Here is a 25869-nt window from a genome sequence, read left to right as displayed (position 1 = left end):
GCTTTTGTTTGTCTTGTAATACTGGGACCACCATGGTTCCATGGACCACACTTTGAATAACAGTGTTCTAGATCGGTGGGGGAGGTTGCTATGGTTGAATTTAAATCAACCATCTTGTTAGTTGTTTTATATTCGTTACATCTGTTTTTTTGCCTCTTCGTTTTCTTTTTCTGCTTTCCTTTCAATGGGATATTTTTGAGATTTATATTTTTATTTTTTATTGGCTTCTTAGTTTTATATCTATATTTTAGTAGTTTCTCTAGCATATACACTTACTAATACATTTCAAAGTCAGCCATCAAGTAATATTACACTACCTCATATGCAGTGTGACAGCCTTATAGTAGTTTATTTGTGGTCCTCTCCTTTCATTCTACATATTTGGTTGTCATACATCTGACTTTTTACATGTGCCATTAAACCCTCAATGAAATTGTTATTGGTTTTGCCTTAGTGTGTTAAGGGAATAAAAAATAAGAAAAAAGTCTCTTTTATATGAGACTTCATAATTATGATTTTCAGGACTCTTCATTTCCTGAGTGATTTTCTTTACTATTTTTTTGTAATTCATGTCTGATGCAAGTATAATATTTCAGCACTTATTTTTCTGAAAAATATTTATTTTACTTTTTAAATATGTTTTTGTTAGTATAGAATTCTGGATTGACATTTTTATCCTTTAAAAATGTTGAGGATGTGACTCCATTGTCTTCTAGCTTAAATAGTTTCTGCTAAGAAATATGCTAACATTCCTATCTTAGTTCAAGATTTTATGTAATGTGTTATTTCTCTGGCTTCCTTCAAGATTTTTTTTTTTTTTTTGAGTTTTTAGCAGTTTGACAGTGATGTGTCTAGGAGTGATTTTGTTTTTGTAATTGATGGAACTTTTTTCTAGGTATATTTTAAAATTTTTGATCTGTGGTTTCACTATTTTTGAGAAATTCTTAGTCACTATCTCTATAATATTTCTTCTGCTTTATTTTCTCTCTTTCCTCCTTCCAAGAATCTAGTTATACCTGTAGTAGACTAATTCAGGTTGCCTGCTTGTCTTATGGCCTTAGCTTCAAACCCCTCCCCACAGTTAGCTAATATATTCAGCAGCTATTATTATTAATTATTATTATTATTATTATTATTATTAGCTTTCTATACCCCAAAGAGGAAAGTAAATTTAGACCACTTGTTCTTAATTTATGTTCACAAACTCTTGAGGGCCATGAAATTATTAATAAATGAATTCATATGCACACCCATCATTGTCCCAGGATTGAATAAATATGTGTCAAAAATATGAAGCTACATTTTCAAATGCATGTAGATATTACTGCAGTTAATATGCTTTAAGTTAATTTAAAAACATTGCTGAATTATCATTTTCACCACCATGTATTTTCTCAAAAACACATTTTAATAATGCAACAAAACTGTGTAGTGCTGTGAATATTTGTAGCATATACTTAAAATGTTAACCTGAGCATTCTTCCTCTAGTCTTATCCTCAGGCAAAGCTAGAATCCTTTATAAACATACCCCACTAGGAGTTAGAGTAGTTATCTCTCTAAGTGTCCCACTCTAAGAAAGTTAAGCTATGATCATTTCACACAAGAAATCAACCCAGCTAGTTCCTCTGAGATACTTTTTTTTCCCCCATTTCCTACTTTAGAATCAGGTTTTGTGTAGAAATAAGTCACCGTGGACCACGAAACTTATGCACTGATAGTCCAGGAGTCATATTTAGCACATATATACATTTCTTTTTTAGCCTGGCTGGGGATTTTTTAAAAAGTGATTTCTTCTCAATATTTAAGATAAAAAAAAACACACCAAACACTCCCTGTCTCATTTACTTTACATCTTCATTACCAATCTGACCTCTGGAGCCTTTTGAATATGTGGCTACTGCTCTAGCCCTAAACTGTACCACTTCAGTATGTGAGCCTCTCTAAGCTATTTTTTTAATACTTTTTCCTGTTCGTGGACTCTACTTGTTATTAGTTGATATTAGTCACTAACACACTTAACACCAAGGAAGTTCTTTACACTTTTTTAAATATTTAAATTATACCTGCTGCAAATCTGAGGCAGCATTTAAGGAGAAGATTGTTGTTGTTATTGCTGTTTTTTCAACCATAAATTACATGGACAGTATATTTTATATTTATCCGGTGACAGAGGTACATCCTGGACAGTTAGTTTACTTGGAACTCTGATTACTTTGTGCACTGTGTGTCATACTTTCATTTTGCTGGTTGAATTTTATGTGGTCATTCTCAGAGTAAAAATTTTTTAAAAGAGGGAAAAAAATCCCTGAAGGTCATTAAGTGCTTACCCGAAGGAATTGCAGATGCACAGAGGCTTCTGAATAAAGGGCTGGGATGGCACTCAAGAAACATCTTGATTTCTTGAAAAAGCTTAACTGAGGATTTTAGTCACTTTAATTCATGTTCCTAATGCATAGTGAAAACAATGCATAATATTTTTGAAATATTATACCCAGCTCTCAGATGCTCAGAATCTGAGCACATTGGGAAGTGCGGCACTTACATATTTCCTCTAAATAAAATGAATCATGGCCACTCAAAGGCAGCAGCCTGCCCATGTACTCCCAGTCTTACTTGTGTGCAGGGACAAACCCCAAATCCTTATGAACAAACACTTCTCAAGGACTTGACTGTTAATAGGTAGAACTTGTCTCTTCTCTTTCTTTCTTTTTTCTTTTTGGTATAGATGCCAATAATCAGATGATGTCCTTGATCTTTTATTTTGCCACTGATTATATAATTATTTCTTTTTTGAAATTATTAAAAGAAATTGCCATTCCATTCTTTGATGTATTAGGGAAAAATAAGTTGAGATTGAAGCAAAAGAATCGGAAGAACTGTGAAAGGTTTTTCCTGGCTCTGTAACTAAATTTGTGAAACTGAAGAAACTGAAAAGGGCAGAACAGCCCTTTAAAATAAGTTTATATTAGTGTTGATTCTATTCAGGAGACAGAATTATTTGGATAAATTCAGGAAAAGAACAATGTGGATAAAAATTATTCTTGGTTATATTCCAAAGAAAAAGCAACATAGAAAGCACACCTTTAAAAAGTAACAATGAAAATATAAAGCAATTTCCTCCCTGTTCCCTCTCTGTTCTCTCCTCTGCATCCTCTCTGGACACTCTCTCTCTGTCTCTCTCTGCTCTTTTTGCTTCTTTCTTTCTCTGTATTTTTCTTTTATTCTTGCCATATTCCATAAAGGATTTAAAGTAGCTTTCAAAACAAACATGACGTGTGTGTTCAAACCTGAGTGTGGTAATCGTGGAAAAGTGAAGATACATGAGCTAGGAATGAGATTAGCATATAAGGTGTGTGCTGCAGTAGCTACTATTTTTACTAGAGAAGGTCCACAAATTTGTCGTTGAGACTTCTAGCAGCCAGTATGAAGAAGGGAGCACTGTTGTTTATATGGATCTCAAAGTTTATAGAGCAAGATTTCTCACCTTTGGCATTATTGACATTGACATATTTCTTTGTTGTACTGTCCTGTTGCACTGTAAGATGATTAGCAGCATTCCTGGCTTCCACTCAACAGAGGCTTCAAGCTCACCTGCCCCTCAGTCTTGACCGCTAAAAATGTCTCCAGAAATTCCCAGCGGGCACCTGGTGCAGGGTGGGGGGTGGGGGCGCAAAATCACCCCCCATTAAGAACTACTGCTTTAGAATAATGGTGGATAAATTATAAAATTATGAAATGCCCAGCTACTCCGGCTACAACTTGTGGTATTTGAATTTTTGGAATACTTTAGCAGTTTTACATGTAGAAATTCAGTACCTTTACAGATAAAATATTGATGTAGGTCATAGCTGATATATTTCATTAGGAAAATCTTTGATTCTATAAGTAAAATGAGAATCTGTTTTTTCAGAATGATTTTATTTTTTATTCACTTTTTAGATTTTGATTTTAATAGCATAAAATTCAACATGGATTCAGAGCCTGTGCTTTTTTTCTGGGCTCTTATTCCAGCTGCACTAATTACTAACTGAATAACCTCTTTGAACTTGATATATAGAAGTGCTTAATAATAACACATATGCCCGTGATTGTTGTGAAAATCATAGGAGTTTATATAGGCTATGAGATTTCAATCGTGCCTGGATCTTAATAAGCTTTCTATAAAATGATGACAATTATTATTGTCATTGTTACTTATAAATAGTAAAGCATAGAACTTAATAGAATAGTGGGACATATAATAATAAAACTGGAAAACCTTAAATTAGATAGAAAACCTTATTAGTTTTCTATCACTTTCTCTGATATTTCCTGAATTGCATTCTGCTGTGACTCCAAGTGAATGAATAATGTTTCTACCATTCATGTTCCATAAATCAGATTTGATTCAGTAATCCTCCTTTTTATCTTTTACAGATATAGAGATTGCAACATGATAGTCTTCTTTCAGATATGAAAAGTATTACCTAGTGGCTAAGTTTTTGTAGGTAGATATGTAAATGGTGCTTTTTGAACCCTTATTCTCTCTTCTACCTCCATGCCTCCATACAGAGAGAATATTCCTATTTTAGGAGACTAGTATGAATAATTGCTATGTACTTATGAATTGCGAGACTTTTTCCCCCATCTCTTTTTCTTGTCTTCCTTCCTTCTTTCCTTCCTTCCTTCCTTCCTTCCTTCCTTCCTTCCTTCCTTCCTTCCTTCTAATTGATGAGGACCGCTGACCTCTGCTAATTATTCTGGGGTTGTCACATTGCCATTTTCCCTGGTTTCTCTGAGGTCCATAATGAAGTGGAGAATGTGACTCTCTCCCTCTTTTGACATAAATTTTCAATTTGATACCGAAGTATTTTGCTTCAGTCTCATTTTTTAAACAAAATATAAAATGTATTGCCTATTTCAGTTTTTTCTTCTAGCTTTCTCCACTTCTTTACCCTTCCTACTCTACTAGATAGACATGAGGCTCTGGAAATATTGCCTGGGAGGATCTCAGTGCCAGGCTCTGTACCATCTTCAGAATTGTGCCTCCTCCTCTGATGACTAAATCTTTTTTATGAACCAAGCTTGTATAATGCTCTACCCTAGAATATATTTCCACCATATCTTACTACATGTGCTCGGTTCCTAATACAGAAAGACTTTTTATGGACAGCCTCATCTGACATTTCTGAACCACAGTTTTGGACACATGTAAGATCTAGACCTTCCTACATGTTTATAAGTGAGTTGAATATTGAGGGGTCGGTTTTCAAATTGATAGATTTTAATTCTGGCACTAAAACAAAGCCTCTGGGGACAGTTACTCAGTAGACTACTAAAGCTCCCTTCATGTTTTTTACATTTGTGTAGAAATATTTGAAAGTTGAAAACAGACTGTTTTTCAGAATACTTTGTAAGCAAAAGCTTGCTAAAAATTCCAGATGAATTCTGAGGGGGGTAGTAAGTTGCATATTGCTGCATTAATTCTAAAAATACATTTATATACCACTAGTCATATATATAGCATATCCTTGGGGACTTCTGACAGGATCTTGGCTAGACCTTTTTCCCTGTCATTCAGCAGATTAAATTCCTGACCTTAAAAATTGGACACAAAATTAGAATTAGCCATGCTCATTCATATGTTGTAAATATACTTTCTTTTTTTTTCTACTGTCACTGATTTTCTCCACAATGAATAATATATGCATCTCTTTGAGTTTGAAGAGCTTCTTTCAATTTTAAAATTCTTTCTCTTCAAAGATCAACTTACTATTGGATGCAGTCTTTTTAGGTAATTGCTCAGTCTCTCAGCTTCCTCTTCCAAGATGGCGTTTGAATATCTGAAGGAGGGATGGAAATTTGATAACATCCTTGGACACTCATGGTGTTCTCTGGATATTCAGGCTTCCATGCCTATTTCCCTAGTCCACTTTATTGTTTCTGAACCCCAGCCTTTGAGGCAGCTGGTTTTCCCCTGATTTCACTACAAGATGGAGCCTAGTAGGATTCCCTGGTGGGGTGCTTCTGTTGCACCTTTTGTTTGACTTTCTCCAGTATCTCAGAACCTGAAGAGATGACTTTTGGTTTTTCTTCCTCTAAGTATATCCTACCTGTAGCCTAGGTCTTTAAGCTCTAAGCCTCATTGTCATATGGAGAAAGACTCTGTTCTTTGATACTCTTTGAGAATCAGAGATGCAATGGTAGCATTGTCTTTATGCTGTCACTAATATAGGAGTATAATCTGAGGCCACCAGGCTTAGTTCTTGATATGGAGAAGAATTTGGAAAAATTCCTCTTTTACTACACAATTTGGATTTTAATGTGTACTGATGCAAAATCCTATTTTGAATGTCAGTTTCTTTACATTTCTTTTATATTAGTACTAATCTTTCTTTCACTTCATGTTTAACTGCCTCCTAATGTACATGTACATGTGTACATAGTTGTGTACACACATGCACACACACATCAGGCTGAAGAATTAATTGATGAACAGACTAAAGAGAAGTGAATGTGGTGTATGGAAAGAAAGAAATATAATCACATTGATTTCTTTCAAATTATAGTAGTTTTGGTTTTAAGAATTTGCTTTGCATGTCTCAACAACTTTAGCAAGATCTTCGTAACCAGCTAGTGTAGTCATCAGGATTGCTTTCTGCCCCACTACCATTTCTTTCCCCCTTTCTGGCCTAATCTAAATAATTTACATTGTTTACAATTATTTTGCATGTCCAGAGCCAACTTTTTGCCACTTTCCTAATCTCTCTTCAATTTTCAAGTGCTAGAGCACCTGTCTTACAGATCTAAGCTCTTCTGGTCTTTACCTTTACCATCATTGTATTATCATTGCAGCTCCTTAATCCAGGTTACAGATAACCATCAAAGTCTAACCCTACTTGCTCTTTTTCCTTTTTTCCCCCCCAATTACTCAAGATCCCATTCCATGCCAGGAACCATCAGCAATTGGTGGAGTCAGCCATCCTCTCTTACCTAGATTTTTTCCTACTGTCAAAGTCTTGCAGTAGTTAAAATCACAGCTTTCATATGAAGATGACCTTCTTGATGGTATCACTCTTATAGAGAAAGGTTTTGGGCAATCTCTCCAACCAGTGAAAGGGACATATTAGGAGAAGAAATACTTTTTGCCATTAAGAATGTCAGGATTTGGGAGTTTCTTCTAGTGACAGAGAGTATAGTCAGGAGAGGTCATAAGTCATGCATACTTTCATACGATTGAAACTCTCATTCAACCATAGCATGGCAAATATGTGTGGGTAGCTTTAAGTACCTAAATAGCTAATGGCCCTGGAAAACCACTTAGAATACAATGTCTTAGGAAAATATGATTATAAACTGACTTATAAACAAGTTTTTGGAGTATAACCCTGCTACATACTGAATTGTGCCCTCCCCCCAATTCATACGTTGAAGCCCTAAATCCTGATATGATTTAATTATTAAGGGATTTTTGGAGGTAATTAGGGTTGAAAGCGGTCATATGGTTAGGATCTTAATTTGGTAGAATGGTGGCTTTATAAGAAAAGGAAGAGAGAGGGGTCTCTCTCTATGTACACTCACTGAGGAAAGGCCATAGGAGGACATAGTGAAAAGACAGCCATCTACAAGCCAGGATGAAAACTGAATCAGAATTTGAACCAGAAACCAAATTGGCTGACACCTTCTTGGACTTTCAAGCCTCCTAAACTGGGAGAAATAAAATCTTGTTGTTTAAGCTACTCAGTCTATGATATTTTGTTATGGCAGCTGAGCTAAGACAACATCTGTTAATAAACTCAGATTAAATATAATTACCATTTATGAAAAGATTATATCCAAAAAAACTTGACCGTTATTATGTTAGTTATAAACTAAATGTACATAAAACACGTTGAAATCATTATTTAAATAAATGTTTTTAGGTTAAATAAAAGTAAATAAGTGGTTGATAAATTTCATAGATCCCTAAGGTGAACCTGTTTAATGATAAGCCTGAACTTTGACTTGAATCAAAATCTCAAGTATCCCTTGAGCATCTGCATGTCTAGCATTCTTTCAATCAATAATAATATCTTTATGATAAAGTAACCCCCATACTATAACTTTCAGTGTAGGTAACTAAGAAATGTTAGCTGAATTAAAAAGATAATTATCTTGATTAATAGAAGCCTATACACCAAAATTTATGGCATAGACACAAAGTTTTATCTCTACAAGAATTCCAGTCTTCCAAATGTATTCCAAAGTCAAGTAAAAAGGAATTATATGTGGAATTATTTGTGGTTTTGAGTCACTCATTAAGTCTTTGGGATTTACTGATTTGTTTTACGATTGCTTGCTTTCACAATAATTTTAATCTGATTTTTAAATGTTTATTTATTTTGAGAGAGAGAGCATGCATACAGGTGAGGAGCAAACAGAGAGGGAAAGAGATGGATCCCAAGCAGGCTCCACAATGTCAGCACAGAGCCCAACATGAGGCTCTATCTCACAAAGTGTTAGATCATGACCTGAGCCAAAATTAAGAGTACATGTTTACTGAGCCACCCAGGTGCCCCAACTTTAAATTTGACTAATGAGGACTTTCTATGGCACCTGTAGCTCTATAACTTTAGCTAAAAATGATGCAGCACAATGTAAATGTTGGCTTTCATTTTTCAGCTTGAGCAACTATCTTCCTCAAGGATATATCTGTATGAAGCTCAAATAAATGCTCATGTTGAGTAACAGTAAAGCTTTTGGTTTGGAGGGCAAATGATTTGGTTCCCATGTCCATTTGATGATTCTTTCACTTTTTAGCTGGTAATGTTGACCATGATGGTATCGACAATGACAAAGGCTTAATGTTCTTAGAGAGCAAGGGTTATTTCAGGGGTGTAGTAGAAAGACATGCAATGTCAGAGTCAGGGGTCTCTTGAAGGTTTTGGCTGACTTAGCTGACTAAGCTCCTCTAAGCCACAGTGTGCTCATTCAGTAAACACTTATTAGGTTGCTACTCTGTGATAGGGATTTTAAATGGATTTAATGGTAGCCTAAATAGTAGTAGCTAACATTTGCTTATCACTTACTCATTTAATCCTCACGAAAATCATATGCAGATGGTACTTTTAGAAAGTTAGTGTGTCACAGGTAAGGGAACCAAAGCACAGAGATGTGAATTAATTGCCCACTGTCATTCAGGTTTTAGCAGTAGCCATAACCTCAGGTGACAATTTGATTCAGAAACTTCTCTCTTCACCACTATGCTATTGTTGAAAGATCTTAATTTTCTATGTATTTATGTATTTATTTATGGTAGTCATTTATTACTTATTCATTAATCTTGACAGAATTTAAGTTGGTAAGGATCTCATGAGAAAAGGCATGTAAAATGCTTAAGAAACTGCTTAATGCACTGTGAATATATATAATTGTTATTTATTGTATTTGTTGCATATCAGTAGGTCTCTTTAATTCTTTTCAAAATATCTTTATTTTGTGTGGGATTTCCCTTCCTTGACCAGTTTGAAAAGTCTTTCTATTTGCACAGTCACAAATTTTTTATTACACTTCCTAGTGCTTGAAGTAATTTATGTGTTGTAACTTTAGAGACCTCTATCATTCAATTCTGTTTTTTTATATTATTAAATATTTATGCATAAATATGTGTAACATATATATCATTAGAAACCACTGTTATTGTACTTTTCTTGTCCTTATTATATGTTATCTTATTGGGTGCCTGAAAAAGAGTAAACAGTATTTGATAAAGGTAAATAAAAAATATCAGTTAATACTTTGTTTTCATAAGAATGTTCTCTTATAGAAGCAACCATGTATTTTAATGGCCTCTCCAATTTTAATAATACCAATCTGCATTAAGACCAGCTGTTTAACTGTAATAAATGTTAGAAATTTCAAGCTTCTACTTTGAAAACTAAATTGCTCTTGCAGTTGAATATTGTGAATGTTTTAAGTGTGAGGACCACACACTCCTTCCATTTAGTTGGAGAACCTGAACTGTGGTTGCTACTTCCTATTCACTGACTACTACTGCTACCTGCCTAATAATTGTCTTTGGCTCCCTGTAAACCTGAAGCCAGAAAGGTATTTGAATTTTTCCCTTCTAGTACTTGCAAATCCGATTTTTATGTATAGCTAAGTGCTCTTAGCTTTTACTCTATCTATTACTGGGGCCTGGTTTCTGGCAGGCCTGTAACTACGCCAGATCCGGCCTATGTAATGCTGTTTGTAATGAGAAATCTAAACAGGGAATGGCAGTGAGGCATGGCAGGAATGTGTTTCCATTGGAGAAGTCAGTATGGAGAAAAAGTATAAGCAAAGCCGTGTCCAGAAGGTCTTTTCAGCTGGCCAGGATGGAAGACTAATGTTATTGTACATAGGTTGTTACCCTGCCAGCCCTTCCTCACAAATTTGCTTTCTCTCTNCTCCCTATTTCATCTATTCCTTGTCCTTCTCATTTTCCCTCTCTCTTCGGGCTGTGCTGACTGTTTGCTCAGGTGGACAGTGACACCATTTGGAATGAGCTGCACTCGTCCGGTGCTGCACGCATGGCTGTTGGCTGTGTCATCGAGCTGGCTTCCAAAGTGGCCTCAGGAGAGCTGAAGGTGAGGTCTGGGTTGCATTAAGTGTGGGAAATCCAGAAAAGAAGCTGAAACAGTGATGTTGTTGTTTGGGAATTGTGGGGAGCGTGGTGTGGTAATAAAAGGAAAGGGGCGGATGGAAGAGGGCAAAAAGATGGCCACCAAGGTGTGATACTAACTAGTCTGTAGGTAGGTAGTAGCTGATTTGCTCACAAGGCCTTCCTCTCTTTGGGGAAACTGTGGTCAGGGCACTCTGGTGTGTTTTTAAGAGCATAGACATGTGAGTAAAACTATGGTGCAGGTTAAAAATACCCAGTATATACATGTCTGTCATGCCCTCCTGGGATTCTCTTTTGAAGCAATTTTTAAAATATGATTACTGAATACTATGTATAAGCTCAGAATACCACCCAGAGAGAGGGGAGGGGAGGGGGAGAAAGGTAAATACCAGACGGAAAGGATTGGGAGGAAGAAGGAAATTGTTGATTAGAAGGGTAATGATCCAGAGTATGTTTTTCCATTGAAAGAACTTCAAAAATGATCTACGCTTTATTGTTCTTTTCTTTTTACGGTCTCTTCTTTTCTACATCACATGAAAAGAACAATGTCCAAACTCCAGTGTTTCCCAGTCTAAACAATTTATAAAAGCCAGAGACCTGACGGACTTTGACATTTTATTTGGTATTTTAACACTGCTATTTAAAGGTATGCCATGTGCGTCTTGAATGCAGTTGCCCCTATAAACTTTGTTGGTGCTAACATGGCTTTTTAATGCACTAGTTCACACACTTTGTAAGGAAATCTGGGTTATGTTTGATTTGGTATTTTTAGCAATTGTAGGGATTGGAGAAATACAATGTGAACAGTATAGGCACCACCAAATTTGTTAATCTAAAATCTAACTAGGATTATTTTTCTTTTTATCTAATAATTTTTTATTCAGTTACACCTGAATGTTCTGCTTGTGATAAAAAAAAAAAGAAAGAAAGAAGCATAGGAAGGTACACTTTACAATTTATTGTCTTCCAAGAAGTCTTTGCTTTAATTCTTTAAGAAGTCTTAAGAAGCCTTATGTGTAGTTGACATGATTAGCATCAGGGCATTGATTGCTTATCTCAGGGGATTTATGAGGCCACTAATGTGCATACTACTCAGTCTTTACCTTTGATAATGAGCTGTTGCAAAGAGGAAAGGAATCAGCCTTATGGAGAGGTTTTGGCTGTCTCCCAGTAGCACTCTAGCAATAATTCTTCCTGTTTGAGTATGTCGTTTGTAACATTGGAATAAATTGGCATTTTAAAAGAATAATATTTGGGGGCACCTGGGTGGCTCAGTCGGTTAAGCGTCCAACTTTGGCTCAGGTCATGATCTCACGGTTCATGGGTTCGAGCCCCGCATCGGGCTCTGTGCTGACAGCTAGCTCAGAGCCTGGAGCCTGCTTCAGATTCTGTATCTCCCTCTCTATCTGACCCTCTCCTGCTCACGCTGTCTCTCTTACTCTCTCTCTCTCTCTCTCAGAAATAAATAAAACATTAAAAAATTTTAAAAAAAGAACAATATTTGAAGGTCTTATTTTCAAAAGAATTTAAAAAATACTGCAGCTAAGCCATAGTACTTTAATTTTCAAAGATAATACTGGCACAGACCCACTTAATAACAAAGAAAATGATTATGTTATCCTGCACTATTTCTAATTGTTTTGATTCTGTGGGAGTTTAATCAATAATTTTCAAGTAGAATGCCTGCATATTACACTGAAAATCATCATTGTTAGTAGCCTTACAAAGTGCAGAATTGCTGAAGAGTGTTGAACAGAAACTTAATTCTCTTTTTTAGGAGGTAGTCATTTAAAATAGTCAATTACAAACAAAATGTCAATTACATATAGCATGGACTTGGTGACCACCAGCTGTACCAACTTTGGCTATTTATATTAAGAACAAAGATTCATACAAATGCTTTCTTCCCTCTTGGTTGAGAAATTAGCAGATATGGTTAAAAAAAGAGAGGAGAAAAGATTAAAGAAAAAGAGCCAGCCTAAAAATCAATAAATATTGGTCTAAGGTCTGCCAATTAAATGCTATGTCATTGGTGGCAAATCACTTAACTCTTCTGGGTCTCAGTTTCTTGTTCTGCAGAATCATCAGGGTGGAATTTATAATATTGAATGTTGTACGTGGTGCTATTTGCAAATGAAAATTAGATTTGATTCTCAAATATACGTACTGTGCTGTACCAAGTGATAGATATTCTAAAACTAATTTCAACCTATTTTGATGAATATTTGAGATATTACAGCTCATTTATCTTTCTGATTGTTAAGCCCAGAGTAAAAGCCCAGGACAGTCAGGACTATAACAAAGGCACTAGTGCTGACAGTTCAAGAAACTGAACCCCTTGGTTGCTAATAATTCCGGGAGGCCTGTGGGAATGCCATGTGGGAAAATTAGCAGTTACAAATAATTTGCAGCCACGATGAAGAACTGAGGTAGAGAACCATGTTTGAGGACCTCTAGCTAAGCAGAAATGTCATTCAGTATCCACCTGTCCCGGCCTCCAGCATGACAGGGCTGGTGCACTTGCTGGCCAGGACTGTTAACACTCCTGACTGTGGAGTAACTTCATTCATATCTATAAAGAGAACAGAGAAGCTTATTTGAGAACACCGGTAAGTTAGCCTGTGATAAAAATGAAAAAATAAAATGAAAACAAACAAACTTTAGTGTTAATTTTTTGGTTTTCAGCATCTACATGCAGTTCTCATATGTTCTACTAGTAAGTCAATAACTCAGTGAAACAAAATTGGCATATTGTAATGCTCTATTTTGTGAGACTGCACTAATTTTGCTTGGAAAACAGAGAATAATTAAGAGCTTTATTTCAAATAGGGTAGGCCTGGATGGAGTGTAAACTGAGAGGTGGGAGACAGCTAGAGACTAGGTCACTGAACTCAAAGAGAATGGGGACCCAAGAGATAAGAAATTTGTAGGAGACAGGAAAATGCTGATGACAGATTTGATTACCTAGAATATTTGCTTGATGCTGAACTTGATTGTGATGCCTCTTAATGTTGACAGGTTCTGTCCATCATTCACCTGAGGGTACTGATGGGCTGAAGGAATTAGGGGAATGAACCAGGCATAGGAAGTAGTTTTCATGTTGATGCTTAAATAGACCATATGCAGCAAAGTATAGCAGTAAATTGGTCTATTTACAAAGAATGGGCATACTCAGTGGAGTGCAGTGGAAATTATGGAGACTTTCAAGTTTCCCAGGTTTTTTGTTTTTTTTTTTTATGTTTTATTTATTTCTAGGAGAGAGAGAGAGACAGTGTGAGCAGGGGAGGGTCAGAGAGAGAGGGAGTCACAGACTGAAACAGGCTCCAGGCTCTGAGCTGGCAGTCAGCACAGAGCCCAACGCGGGGCTCGAACCCACGAACCGCGAGATCATAACCTAAGCGAAAGTCAGACGCTTAACTGACTAAGCCACCCAGGCGCTCCCAAGTTTCCCAGGTTTTTAACAAGATATACGTGTGTGTGTCTGTGTGTCTGTGTCTGTGGTAAAATACCCACACAAGTGGAAATTTCTGGAATCTAGAGATGCCCAAAATGTCCATTTCTCAGATTCTAGTAGGAAGGAACACAAATATTCTGAAAATATTAGGTGTATTGAAAACTGTAATTAGAAGAATATTTATCTAAAAAGGTCTTATTCTATAGGATGTTTAATTATGTCTAGAAATATGTATCTCTAAAAATGAGTATTTTTTCAATTTATAAATAGTTCAATTCTTGGTTCCAAGAATGGTGTAAATATCATGATGCATACCTTAAGTATATACAAATTTTGTCAATTATACCTCAGTAAAGCTGGAAAAAAAATGGTTCACCACTTAATAAGCTTTTACTATGACGATGCATTTTGATGCTATTTTGACAGTGCTATATCATCATAAAAAGTAAAAGTTGTTGGGGCTCCTGGGTGTCTAAGTGAATTAAGCACCTGACTCTTGATTTAGGTTCAGGTCATGATCCCAGGGTTGTGGGATTGAGCCCCATGTTGGACTCCACACTGAGCATGGAGGTTGCTTAAGATTCTCTCTGTTCTGTCTCTGTCTCTCTCTCCCCTGTCTCCCTCTCCCTCCCTCCGCCCTTCCCCCCCTCCCCCACCCCAGCTTGCACTCTCTCTCTCTCTCTCTCTATTTAAAATAAATAAAAATTGCTTTAGTTGTCTGGAAGGTTTTGTCGAAAATAAAAGCAAAAAACAAACACCACCTGATAATCTGAATGAAGGATGGATTTAATGTTTAAATGGCTGTCGTGATATCTTGTTGCTAATAAGACCTGCTAATTCATTGCGGCAGCTGGGTTGCTCAGTCAGTTAAGTGTCCGACTGTCAGTTAAGTGTCCAACTTTGGCTCAGGTCATGATCTCACAGTTTGTGGGTTCGAGCCCTGCGTCGGGTCTGTGCTGACAGCTAGCTGAGAGCCTGGAGCCTGTTTCAGATTCTGTGTCTCCGTCTCTCTCTGACCCTTCCCCTCTTACGCTCTCTCTCAGAAATAAATAAAACATTTAAAAAATTTTTTAAACAAAGACCTGCTAATTCATTGAGTACCTACTACAGGCTAGGCAGTTTACATGCAGCTTGTCATTATTCTCACAATGATCATTGATGGAAGTACCACCAATAGGATACGAGCTCAGAGACATCAAGTAACTTTTTAGGATCCTGTACACAGTTTAATAAATGGCAAACCCTTAAATATCATGACCCTCTGTTGTTTTTCAACTACTCTATAAGGATTTCCTAAAGAAATAGCACAAATACAAAAAGAAAAAAATAGTTTAAAGACATCTTTTTCAAATAGTCTACATACTCTCTTTTTATTATTATAAAATATTTAAGACATACAAAAGGACAGATTACATTAATAACTTACAAGCCATAATTATAAACTATACACCTATGAACCTTTCATCCAACTTAAAAAATAATATTTTGCTCACACTATTAAAGTTCTCTCAGTCACTAAATGTATTAATTATAATTATAATTAAATGTATTATTCCTCAGATTTCTTTCTCTCCGCTTAAAATCATGTTATAAGGATTTCTCCATATGAATTTATTTAGCTGTGATTCATTCATTTTCATTGTAAAGAATTATTCCTTTGTAACATCATAATTTGTTCTTCTGTTGGACATTTTAATTCCCAGGTTTTTGCTCATTTGAATAATGCTGCTAAGAAGAGTCTTTAACATGCCCCCTCTTTGACTGTGGCATTACAGAGAGTACCATGGCAAGCTCCTAGGCTAGAAACATAGTAAATTTCAGTAAGTAACACAAAGTCAAATTCCAAAGTTATTTGCCACAATGACATCAGCAAAAATTGGCAGTTTAAACCTCTGAAAATTCTTTTCTCCATAAAATCAATGATAGAACTGGCAGAATTTGTCAGGATAAATTTTTGAAGAACTCTGGAAAGGAACCAAAAGTTTGCAACAACTCAGGAAGCATGTATTCAAAACAAAACCAGCTGAACCTTGGTAAGAATAGTGAGTTTTGTGGTGGTTTAATTCACCCTATTCTCATCTTACTCTTTCTAGCTCCACAGTAGCCTTAACAAATAACAGCCTGCATTTTTCAGTGAAAACCAGTAACTTGGCAGTCTCCAAAGGGGGCAGAATAGGAGCTTCTTCAAAGCCTCATTCCCTGAGAATTGTCATTTTTGGGCCTGTCTGGTGCTTTAGTACCAGACCCTACTTGCAAGACCGTCTTTATTTGATTAGACTTGGAGTTCAACTGACATGAAAAGCCTTTTCCCTGGAAACAGTTCTTGAAAAATTAAAGGCAATTGGTTAACTTCATGACTACCTGATGTGGTAGAGCACTGGAGAAAACAATAGACTAACCAAAAGCTTCAAATGAAAAACTGGGGAATGTGATGTGCTTAAAGGCTGTGAAAAGCCCCATCAAATGCCATGAGTCCAGAAGGCCACATGCATGATAAGGCTATGTTTACACTCAGGAAAGATCTGACAAGGCTGTATGTAAACTCTCATCTCAAGCTGGCTTTTCAGGCTCTGCTCAAACAGGAAGTGAAGTCCAAGTGAAATTGTCAACTGCCTGGTTGAATATTGAAAATGTGTTCAACACACAAACACACACACATACACATGCAGCCCTTTGAAAAAGGCTGGAGACCATTCGTTTGCAAGCATTTAAGGAAAGTTTTGTCCATTCATTTACTGACCACTAAATTAACCAAGCAGAGATGAAAGTACTACACTCAACACATAATACAGATTTTAAAGAATTACTCAGAAAAGGCAGTAAACAAAACAACAGTGACATATAATCTCTCTGTGTATACATTGTTATTTTATACACAGTATAATTTTAATTCAATAAAGAAAATAAATCTAAAAAAACAGTGACAAGCCCTGGGGAGGGATGGAAATTTGATTTCCAGAAATGCCATATTACATTGTTTAAAATGTCCAGTTTTCAACACAAAATTATGAGACATGAGACATGCAAGGAAACATATGAATCTACACGAATAAAGAACACCAGTAAAAGTACATATGTAAATAAGTATTATAGTATATTTGTATTTTTTGTTTGTAACTTTTTCTTTTCTCAGATTTAAAAGATACCTGCATAGAACAATAACCATGGATCTGTGTTGGCAGGCAAACAGTGTATAAAGATATAATTTGTATGATGATATAAGCCAAAAGGAAAGCATGTGACATAGAGCTATATAACAACAAAACAAAGTTTTTTTGATACTATTGAAATTTAGTTCATGTCTGAACTAGGTTGTTAAATGTTAATTATAATCCACTGGGCAACCAGGAAGAAAACAACTAAAAAATATATTAAAGAACACAAAAGAATATATATGACAGAAATGGCAAGGGAATTTAAGTAGTGCAATATAGAATATCTATTTAAGAAGGTAGTAATAGAGAAGTAGAGGAACAAAAAAAGACAACACATAGAAAACAAATACCAAAGTCACTGTGCCAGTTTCAGACCCCACAAAGGCTCTCACTCTTGTCTACATTTGACATTTTCAGATTTCTAAATGTTTGCCTATCTTGTTGATATGGTGTCTGTCACCTTATAGTTGCCTTTATATAGAGTATAAGTTAATACTGCTATATCCTTCTTAAGTCTTTTATTGATATTTAATAATTATCTCAAGGAAGATTTTTCTCTCAGTGATTCTTGTATGGTATTAATATTGCATTGCTACCTTTTTTTTTCTCCCTAGCATTTGCTTCATTCATCATTTACTGTCCTTTTACTTGTAAACTTCTGTTTGTTATATATACTATGCCTGTTTCCTATAAATAGCTATGGCTGGATTTTGTTTTCTAATCTAACTGTATATTTTAACTGGGGAACTCAACTCATTTTTATTTAGCATGATTAGTAGCGTACGCAAATGTATTTCTGTCAATGTATTTTTTCCTGTTATTTGTGTGTCCCCTTTCCTTTACTAACCCCTTGCTTTGTTTTAAATTGAAAAGTTTTTTTCTCACTCCATATTACCTCTAATTTTTAAAAATATATACATATCTATGAATTGTCTTTTAAAATTTAACCTATTTAATAAATCCTAAACTTAATCACTCTCTTCCTTCTCCTCACTATCAACACAAGTAGTTTAGAAGGTCTTAAAGGCAATTATCCTGTTCTAACTTTATAAGCTATTATAGTTCACAATTTTAGCTTTAAAAAAATTAATATCACCACTGCGACATTATATTGTTCAAATGTGTACTGTTAAATGTTCAAATGCCAAATGTGTAAGAGGTAGGGAAGAAGCCTAAGGAAATCACTTATGTCTGGAAGTGGGAGGAATGGCTTTTCAGTCTACAGCTTGATGCATGCTGAATTACAGAAATTTGTAGGATCTCTCTCACTACTTCTGGGGAAGGGCATGAAGATGTTCACAAAGAGGGCCTGGCATAGGTATCAGGAGTTTGGGAGCTGGGTAAAGATAGAAGAATGCCTAAATTTGTCACCTGGAGAATGCAAAGTGGAGAGCTGGCTGAAACTGTCATGTGGGCAGGGTGAAGAGAGAGGGGTGAGCAGCTACAGTGAAACTTGCCATTGTTGGTGCAACAAGGTTTGTTTTGTTTTGTTTCCGTTTGTGGGGCAGTAGACACTTTGGATGAAAACCCTATCTCAGCAAAGAGGTCTACCTTCCAGGGAAGATCTCCTCCTTCCCTCACTATATTGCCCAGTAGGTTGGAATGGGAAATGTAAAGAAGAGCTAATGAGGCTTTCAAGGTCAGCCAGCTAGTTCATTGTCTACATCAGTGAACCTTGCAGACTGGAGCTCACTGACAGTAACTCTGAGGAACCTGTGAATGTTCCCATTGAAATAGGGACAAGCAAGCATTCAGAATCCTGCCATGACAGAGGGCCTTCAGAGAACCAAGAGAGATCTCCAAACTGCTCTGCTAATTCAAAGCTTTTATCCTTTTATTCTCCCACTCTCCAGAGCTGGAAGAGCCATAAACTAAGTATGAAGGTAGTGGTGCCTCCTCCTTCAGCACACATAGATGGACACACCACATTTGCCCACTATTGGTACCCTATTCTTTGGGTCAGTAGGTCATCAGAGGAGAGCTTTAAATTTGATGTGACACTAGACTTTTTAATATCTAAAGATGAAACTATTTCTATAGCTGAGAAGGTGTGAACTATATCAAATAAAGACTAAAGAAAGGTTAGTATAGGGAGAAAAATAATGCTGTTTTCTTTTTATAATTTAGCCCATTTGACAGGGCAGAGTGTTAGTGTCTATTACTACTGTAACAAATTACCACAGATTTAGTGGCTCAAGTCAACAAAAATTTATTTCAGCCCTGGAGGTCAGAATAAGTATACAGGTCACACTGCAGCCTTGCTGACACCTTCATTTTAGACCAGTGAGACCTGTACAGTTACCTTGCGTAATCTGATGTTGGCAGAATTCATTTCCATGTGGTTGTTGGACTGATGTCTCTATTTTCTGGCTAGCTGTCAGCTGGGATCCACCCTTCACCCCTAGAGGCCTCTCTCTGTTCTTTTCACATAGCTTGTACACATCAGAGCCAGCAAGAACACACAGAACCCTTCTCAAGCTGTCATTTTTCTGTCAATGTGTATCTCTCTCTAAGCACAGCTGAGAAAGGTTCTCACCTTTTAAGAATGTATATGATTTGACTGCTTCCATGTATACAGTGCTGGGTGCTCTTTCCATCACAGTCTTTAATCGTAATCATTTCTACATTTTCATTTGTCATTTAACGTAACATTCAGAGATTCTGGGAATTAGAACATGGACATTTTTTCGGGGGGGGACTTCAGCTTACCACAAACAATGAATGAAAATTCAAAATAGAGTCCTTCTTTAATATTCTCACAACATATGATTGTGAGCTGTTTAGTAATCATTGATTTTTAAAAATAGATTGTGATTTAGTTTTTAATCAAGATATGTACATTGAATAGAATGTACAGATTTTTAAGGATATGATGTCTTTTTAACAAATTTCTATACCTTGCTACCACCACAAGTCATAAAATATTTAAATCAGAAAGTTTCCTCATGCCTTGGTAGTTGCTTTCCAATATAGACAAACACTGATCAGATTACCCTCATAGCTATCTAATTATTCCTATTTGGAGCTTTATATGTAAGGCAGTATACTGTGTATAGACTTTTCTGTGTGGTACATTTCACTTATACGATGTTTTTGAGATGCATCTATGCGATTCCATACTTTGTTTAGCTTGTTAAATTTTATTGCTGAATAGTATTCTATTTTATGAATATTATGCAATTTGTTGGTTCATTTGAGTTTTAGACTACTATGAATAAAGCTGCTATGAAGATACTTTTCCAAGTCTGTTTTTGGATGTTTTTATTTCTCATAGATAAATGCATAGGAGAGACATAACTGAATTATAGTTTAAGTATTTGTGTCATTTAATGAGAAAATGACTAACTGTTCTCTAAAGTAATTATTATATTTTATCTGTATAACCTATAATTCTGTCACCTCTCTTGTTCCTGAGACTAGTAATTTGTATCTTTCTTTCTTTCCTGATCAGCCTAGTTGGAAGTTTATCAATTTTATTTATCTCAAAGAACCAACCTTTGATTTAATATTGTTTTCATTGTTTTGTTTTATTGATTTCATCATTTTTCTTTTTTATTTACATTGGGTTTCATTTCTCTTTATTTTTGTTTATTTTAGTTTTTAAGGGAGAACCTGAGGTCACAGACTTGAGACTATTGACCTTAAAAAACAAAAGAGCCAGTTATTTTATCAGCAGAATTCATTTATTCAGGAATAGCATAGGGATTGTAATGTGAGACAATTAAACTATGGTGAACTAGGGACAAATCCAGAGAACAGAAGAGAGACACTTGCTTTTATAAGGGAAAGGAGGAAGCTGGGAGGGGCCTTTCACTGAGTTCTCATTGACTGGGCTGTTGTGAGGCAAGGAAAAATTCTTCCTTTCTCCTTCTGGGGTATGTAAAGTAAGATGCTGCTTCTATACATTATTTAACTTCTTCTCTACATTATTGAGGGCTCACTAAGATAAGTGTATTCATCTGCTCTCACTGAACCACATTATTATGACACTACTGGTTATATCCCCTATGTTGTACTTTTCTTCTTCATTACTGATTTTTTATAACTGAAAGTTTGTATCACATATTCCCTTTTATCTGTTTCATCCACCCTCTAACCTACCTTGCCTGTGGGGTACTCTGTATTTAACAATCTCATTTTGTGTTTGTTGATTGGTTCTTTGTTATGTTTTTAAGATTCCACATGTAAGTAAAATCATATGGTATTTGTCTTTCTCTGTCTGACTTATTTCACTTAGCATGATACCCTTTACATCCATCCATGTTGTCACAAATGGCAAGATCTTATTCTTTTTAATGGCTGAGTAATATTCCATTGTATGTATGTGTATGTGTAGATAGATAGATGATAGATAGATAGATAGATAGATAGATAGATAGATAGATAATATTCTTTATCCTTTCATCTGTCATTGGACATTTGGGTTGCTTCCATATCTTGGCTATTGAAAATAATGCTGCAGTAATCATGGAGGTGAACCTATCTTTTGCATTTGGTGTTTTTGTTTTCTTTGTGTATATATCCAGTAGTGGAATTACTGGATCATATGACATTTATATTTTTAATTTTTTGAGGAACCTCCATAGTAATTTCCACAATAGTTGTTCCAATGAACATTTCCACAAGAGTTCCTCTTCCTCAACATCTTCACCAATATTAGTTGTTTCTTTTTGAGTCTAGCCATTCTTACAAGTGTGAGGTGGTATCTCATTGTGGTTTTGATTTTCCCTGATGTTTTGTGATGTTGAGCATCATTTTATGTATCTCTTGGCCATATATCTTCTTTGGAAAAATGTCTGATCAGATCTGCCCATTTTTAATTGGTTTTTTTGGGGGGGGATATTGAGTTGTATAAGTTCTTTATATATTTTGGATATTAACTCTTTATCAGATATATCATTTGCAAATACCTTCTTCCACTCAGTAGGTTGCCTTGTAATTATGTTGATGATTTCCTTTACTGTGCAAAAGGTTTTTTACTTTGCTGTAGTCCCAATAGTTTATGTTTGCTTTTGTTTCCATTGCTTGAGGAGACATATCTTAGAATAATGTTGGTAAGGCTGATGTCAAAGAAATCACTGCCTATGTTATCTTTTGTGATTTCAGGCCTCAAATTTAGGTCTTTAATCCATTTTGAGTTCATTTTTGTGCATGGTATAAGAAAGTGGTCCAGTTTCATTCTTTTGTGTATCACTTGTTCAGTTTTCCTAGTACCATTTAATAAAGAGACTCTCTTTTTCACATTGTATATTCTTGCCTCCTTTGTAGTAGATTAATTGATCATATAAGCATGAGTTTATTTCTGGGCTCTCTTTTCTGTTTTATTGAGGTATATGTCTACTTTTGTGCCATACTGTTTTGATTATTACAACTTTGTAGTATATCTTAAAATTTGGCATTGTGACATCTCTAGCTTTGTTCTTTCTCAAGTTTCCTTTGGCTCATCAGAGTCTTTTCTGGTTCTATACAGAATTTAGTATTATTTGTTCTAATTCTGGAAAAACACTGTTGGTATTTTGACAAAGATTGTACTGAATCTGTAGATTGCTTTGGGTAGAATGGACATTTTAACATTATTAATTCTTATATTTCATGATCATAAAATATCTTTCCATTTGTGTCCTCTTCAATTTCTTTCCTCAACATTTTATAGTTCTCAGAGTGCAAGTCTTTTACCTGCTTGGTTAGGTTTATTGCTAGGTATATTATTCTTTTTGGTGCAGTTGTAAATGGGATTTCCTCCTAATATCTTTCTACTTCATTATTAGTATATATAATTGCAAAAGATTTCTGTATATTGATTTTGTGTCCTGCAACTTTATTGAATACATTTATCAGTTCTAATAATTTTTTGGTGGAGTCTTGAGGGTTATTTTTAAACACAGTATGTCATGTCACTGCAAAGAGTAAAGGTTTTATTTCTTCTCTACCAATTTGGATGCCTTTTATTTCTTTTTCTTGGATGATTTCTTTGGCTAGGAATTTCAGTACTGTGTTGAATAAAAGTTTTTAAAGTAGACATTCTTGTCGTGTTCCTAATCTTAGAGGAAAAAGCTCTCCTTTTTTCACCAGTGAGTATGATGTTGGCTGTGGGTTTTACATATGTAACCTTTATTATATTGTAGTATGTTGCCCTTAACCTACTCTTTTGAGTTTTTATCATGAATATATGTCATATTTTGTCAAATGTGTCTCTTGATATGATCATGAGGTTTTTATCCTTTCTCTTTTTAAGTTGATGTATCATGTTGATTGATATGCAAATACTGAACCACTCTTGCATCCCTGGAATAAATTCTACTTGATAATCATGGTGAATGATTTTTAATGAATAATTCAATTGGCTTCTTAATGTTTTGGTTTTTTTTTGAGGGATTTTACATCAATGTTCACGGGCCTGTAATTTTCTTTTTTTGTAGTGTCTTTGTTTGGTTTTGGTTTCTGTGTAATACAGAGCCCATAGAATGAATTTGGAAGTTTTTCTTTCTTTTCTATTTTTTGGAATAGTTTGAGAAGAATAAATATTCACTCTTATTTAAAAGTTTGTTAGAATTCATCTGTGAAGCCATCTGGTTTTGGACTTTTGTTTGTTGGGAAGTTTTTGATTACTGATTCATTGTCAGTAATTTCTCTGTTCAGACCATTTTTTTTTTCTTATGGTGAGAGCATCTGAAATGTACTTTCTTTTTTTTTTTTTTTTTGAGTTTATTTATTTTTGAAAGAGAGCGTGAACAGGGGAGGGGCAGAGAGAGAGAGAGAGAGAGAGAGAGAGAGAGAATCTCAAGCAGCACAGAGCCCAATGCAGGTCTCAAACTCATGAAATTATGAGATCATGACTTAAACTGGAACCAAGAGTTGGACATTCAACTGGCTGAGTCACCCAGGTGCCCTTAATATACTTTCTAAGAGTGTTACACAATGTCTGCTTCAGGATTTTTGCAGATATCTGTCGATAATTGATGTGAAATTGAATTCTACTAGCATCAGAAAAATAAGCTTTGTGTTACTTGAATCATGTTACATTAATTGAGACTGATAACAGTGTAATTCTCTTTATCTCCTTCTATCTTTTGTATTATTTTATCAGATATTTTACTTTTCCACATATTATAGATCTCCACAACAAATTACCATTACTATTGTTTCAGTAGTTGAAAAAATTTAAAGGGTATGTTTGTATGTGCGTATGTGTGTGTCACAGAGAGGGAGAGAATGAATGAATGTGCATATACATATATAGTATAAAGATAGTTTATAAAATAACTTCTATATTTGCCTGTATATTTAATCTTTCTGGTGCTCTGTATTCATGTGGGCAGATCCAGACTTCCATCTGGTATCATTTCCTTTCAGTCTAAAGAATTTCCTTCAGCATTCCTTGTATTGAAGTTCTGTTGGCAACAAATTCAGCTTTTGTTTGTAAGAAAATGTTTTTCTTTTCCTTTAATCTTTGAATGATATTTTCATTTGACATAGAATTTTATGTTGATTCTTATTTTATAGTTTAAAGATATCCTTCCATTGTTTTTTTTTTGCTTTTTTTAATTAATGAGAAATCATCTATTACTCTTATAATTGACCTCTGTATTTAGTGATTTAATGTGTCTTTTTTTCTCTCTTTATCTCTTTTTTAGTAGTTTTGTGATTAGGTATGGTTTTCACTGTTTTTATCCTGCTTGAGTTCATTGAGTTTATTGTCTAAAGTGGCTTGCGGTTTTTGATAAAATTTAGAGAGTTCTTAGGTAATATTTCTTAAAATATTTTATGTATCCCTTTCTCTATATCATCTGTTTCTTACAGTCCAATTGTGGTAGGGTTCCCTCCCTAAAGAGAGGGGGGAAAAAAAGAGAGACAAAAGGGGAAAAAAAAAAACCTCTAGGTAACATGACTATGTGCCTACATGACAGTATCCCTCATAACCTTGTAAACTGAGCCCACTTAATCAGACTACATGTTTGTGTGTGTTACCATATATGGGAGTCAGAGAAATAGAAAATGTATAAAAGACTATGCCACGTGATGTTTGGTGCTCAGTTCTTCGGGTATGAACCCAACTGAGCAGTGCCGGCATGAATAGTTAGTTACTTCCTGGAAATTAAAAAGCCTTGGTGTTATAACTCTGTGTGTGAGAATCCTGCTGCAGAATCACATGTTAATTTGATCATTTCACACTTACCAGTATTCTTAGAGGGTCTCTTGATTTTCTTCAGTCTTTTTCTCTTCTCCTTATTCCTGTTTGGATAATTTCTCTTGGCCTGTTTTTAATTTTGTTGTTTTTGTCATCTGTTGTATCCAAGCTGCCATTAGTCCCATTACAATAATTTTTCATTTCACACTGTGTATTATTATTTTTTAAGATTTCCTTTTAGTTATTTTTTCAACTTCAATATATCTTTCAAAAATTTCCTCTTTAACATTTTATTTCTCTTCATCTCTTTTCCTATAAATTCTTTAACATGTCTATTGTAATTATTAAAAATCTTTATTTGATAATTCTAATATCTGAATCACTTGTGGGTATGTTTCAGTTACCATATTTTTCACTTATTAATTGCTTTTTTGCATGTCTTGTGATATTTGATTATATACTAGGCATTGTGTTTAAAAATCAGTAGAGTCTAGAAAGGGCTTCTTTCTC

The 25869-nt window shown here is 35.1% G+C and overlaps 1 protein-coding gene across 1 annotated transcript in view; it reads left to right on the top strand.

Annotated features, from left to right (window-relative positions):
* HDAC9 (histone deacetylase 9) overlaps positions 1-25869 on the top strand; it is a 908040-nt gene that overhangs the window by 677693 nt on the left and 204478 nt on the right. Inside the window, exon 19 of the mRNA XM_077757662.1 lies at positions 10480-10587. Coding sequence (XP_077613788.1) covers positions 10480-10587 — 108 coding nt within the window. The remainder of the gene's footprint in view (positions 1-10479; positions 10588-25869) is intronic.

The sequence above is a fragment of the Crocuta crocuta genome, unplaced genomic scaffold (genome assembly GCF_008692635.1).
Source record: "Crocuta crocuta isolate KB4526 unplaced genomic scaffold, BGI_CrCroc_1.0 scaffold62, whole genome shotgun sequence".
NCBI classification, from domain to species: domain Eukaryota; kingdom Metazoa; phylum Chordata; class Mammalia; order Carnivora; family Hyaenidae; genus Crocuta; species Crocuta crocuta.
The sequence above is the reverse complement of the archived record's forward strand: the minus strand, read 5'-3'. Positions and strand labels throughout refer to the sequence as shown.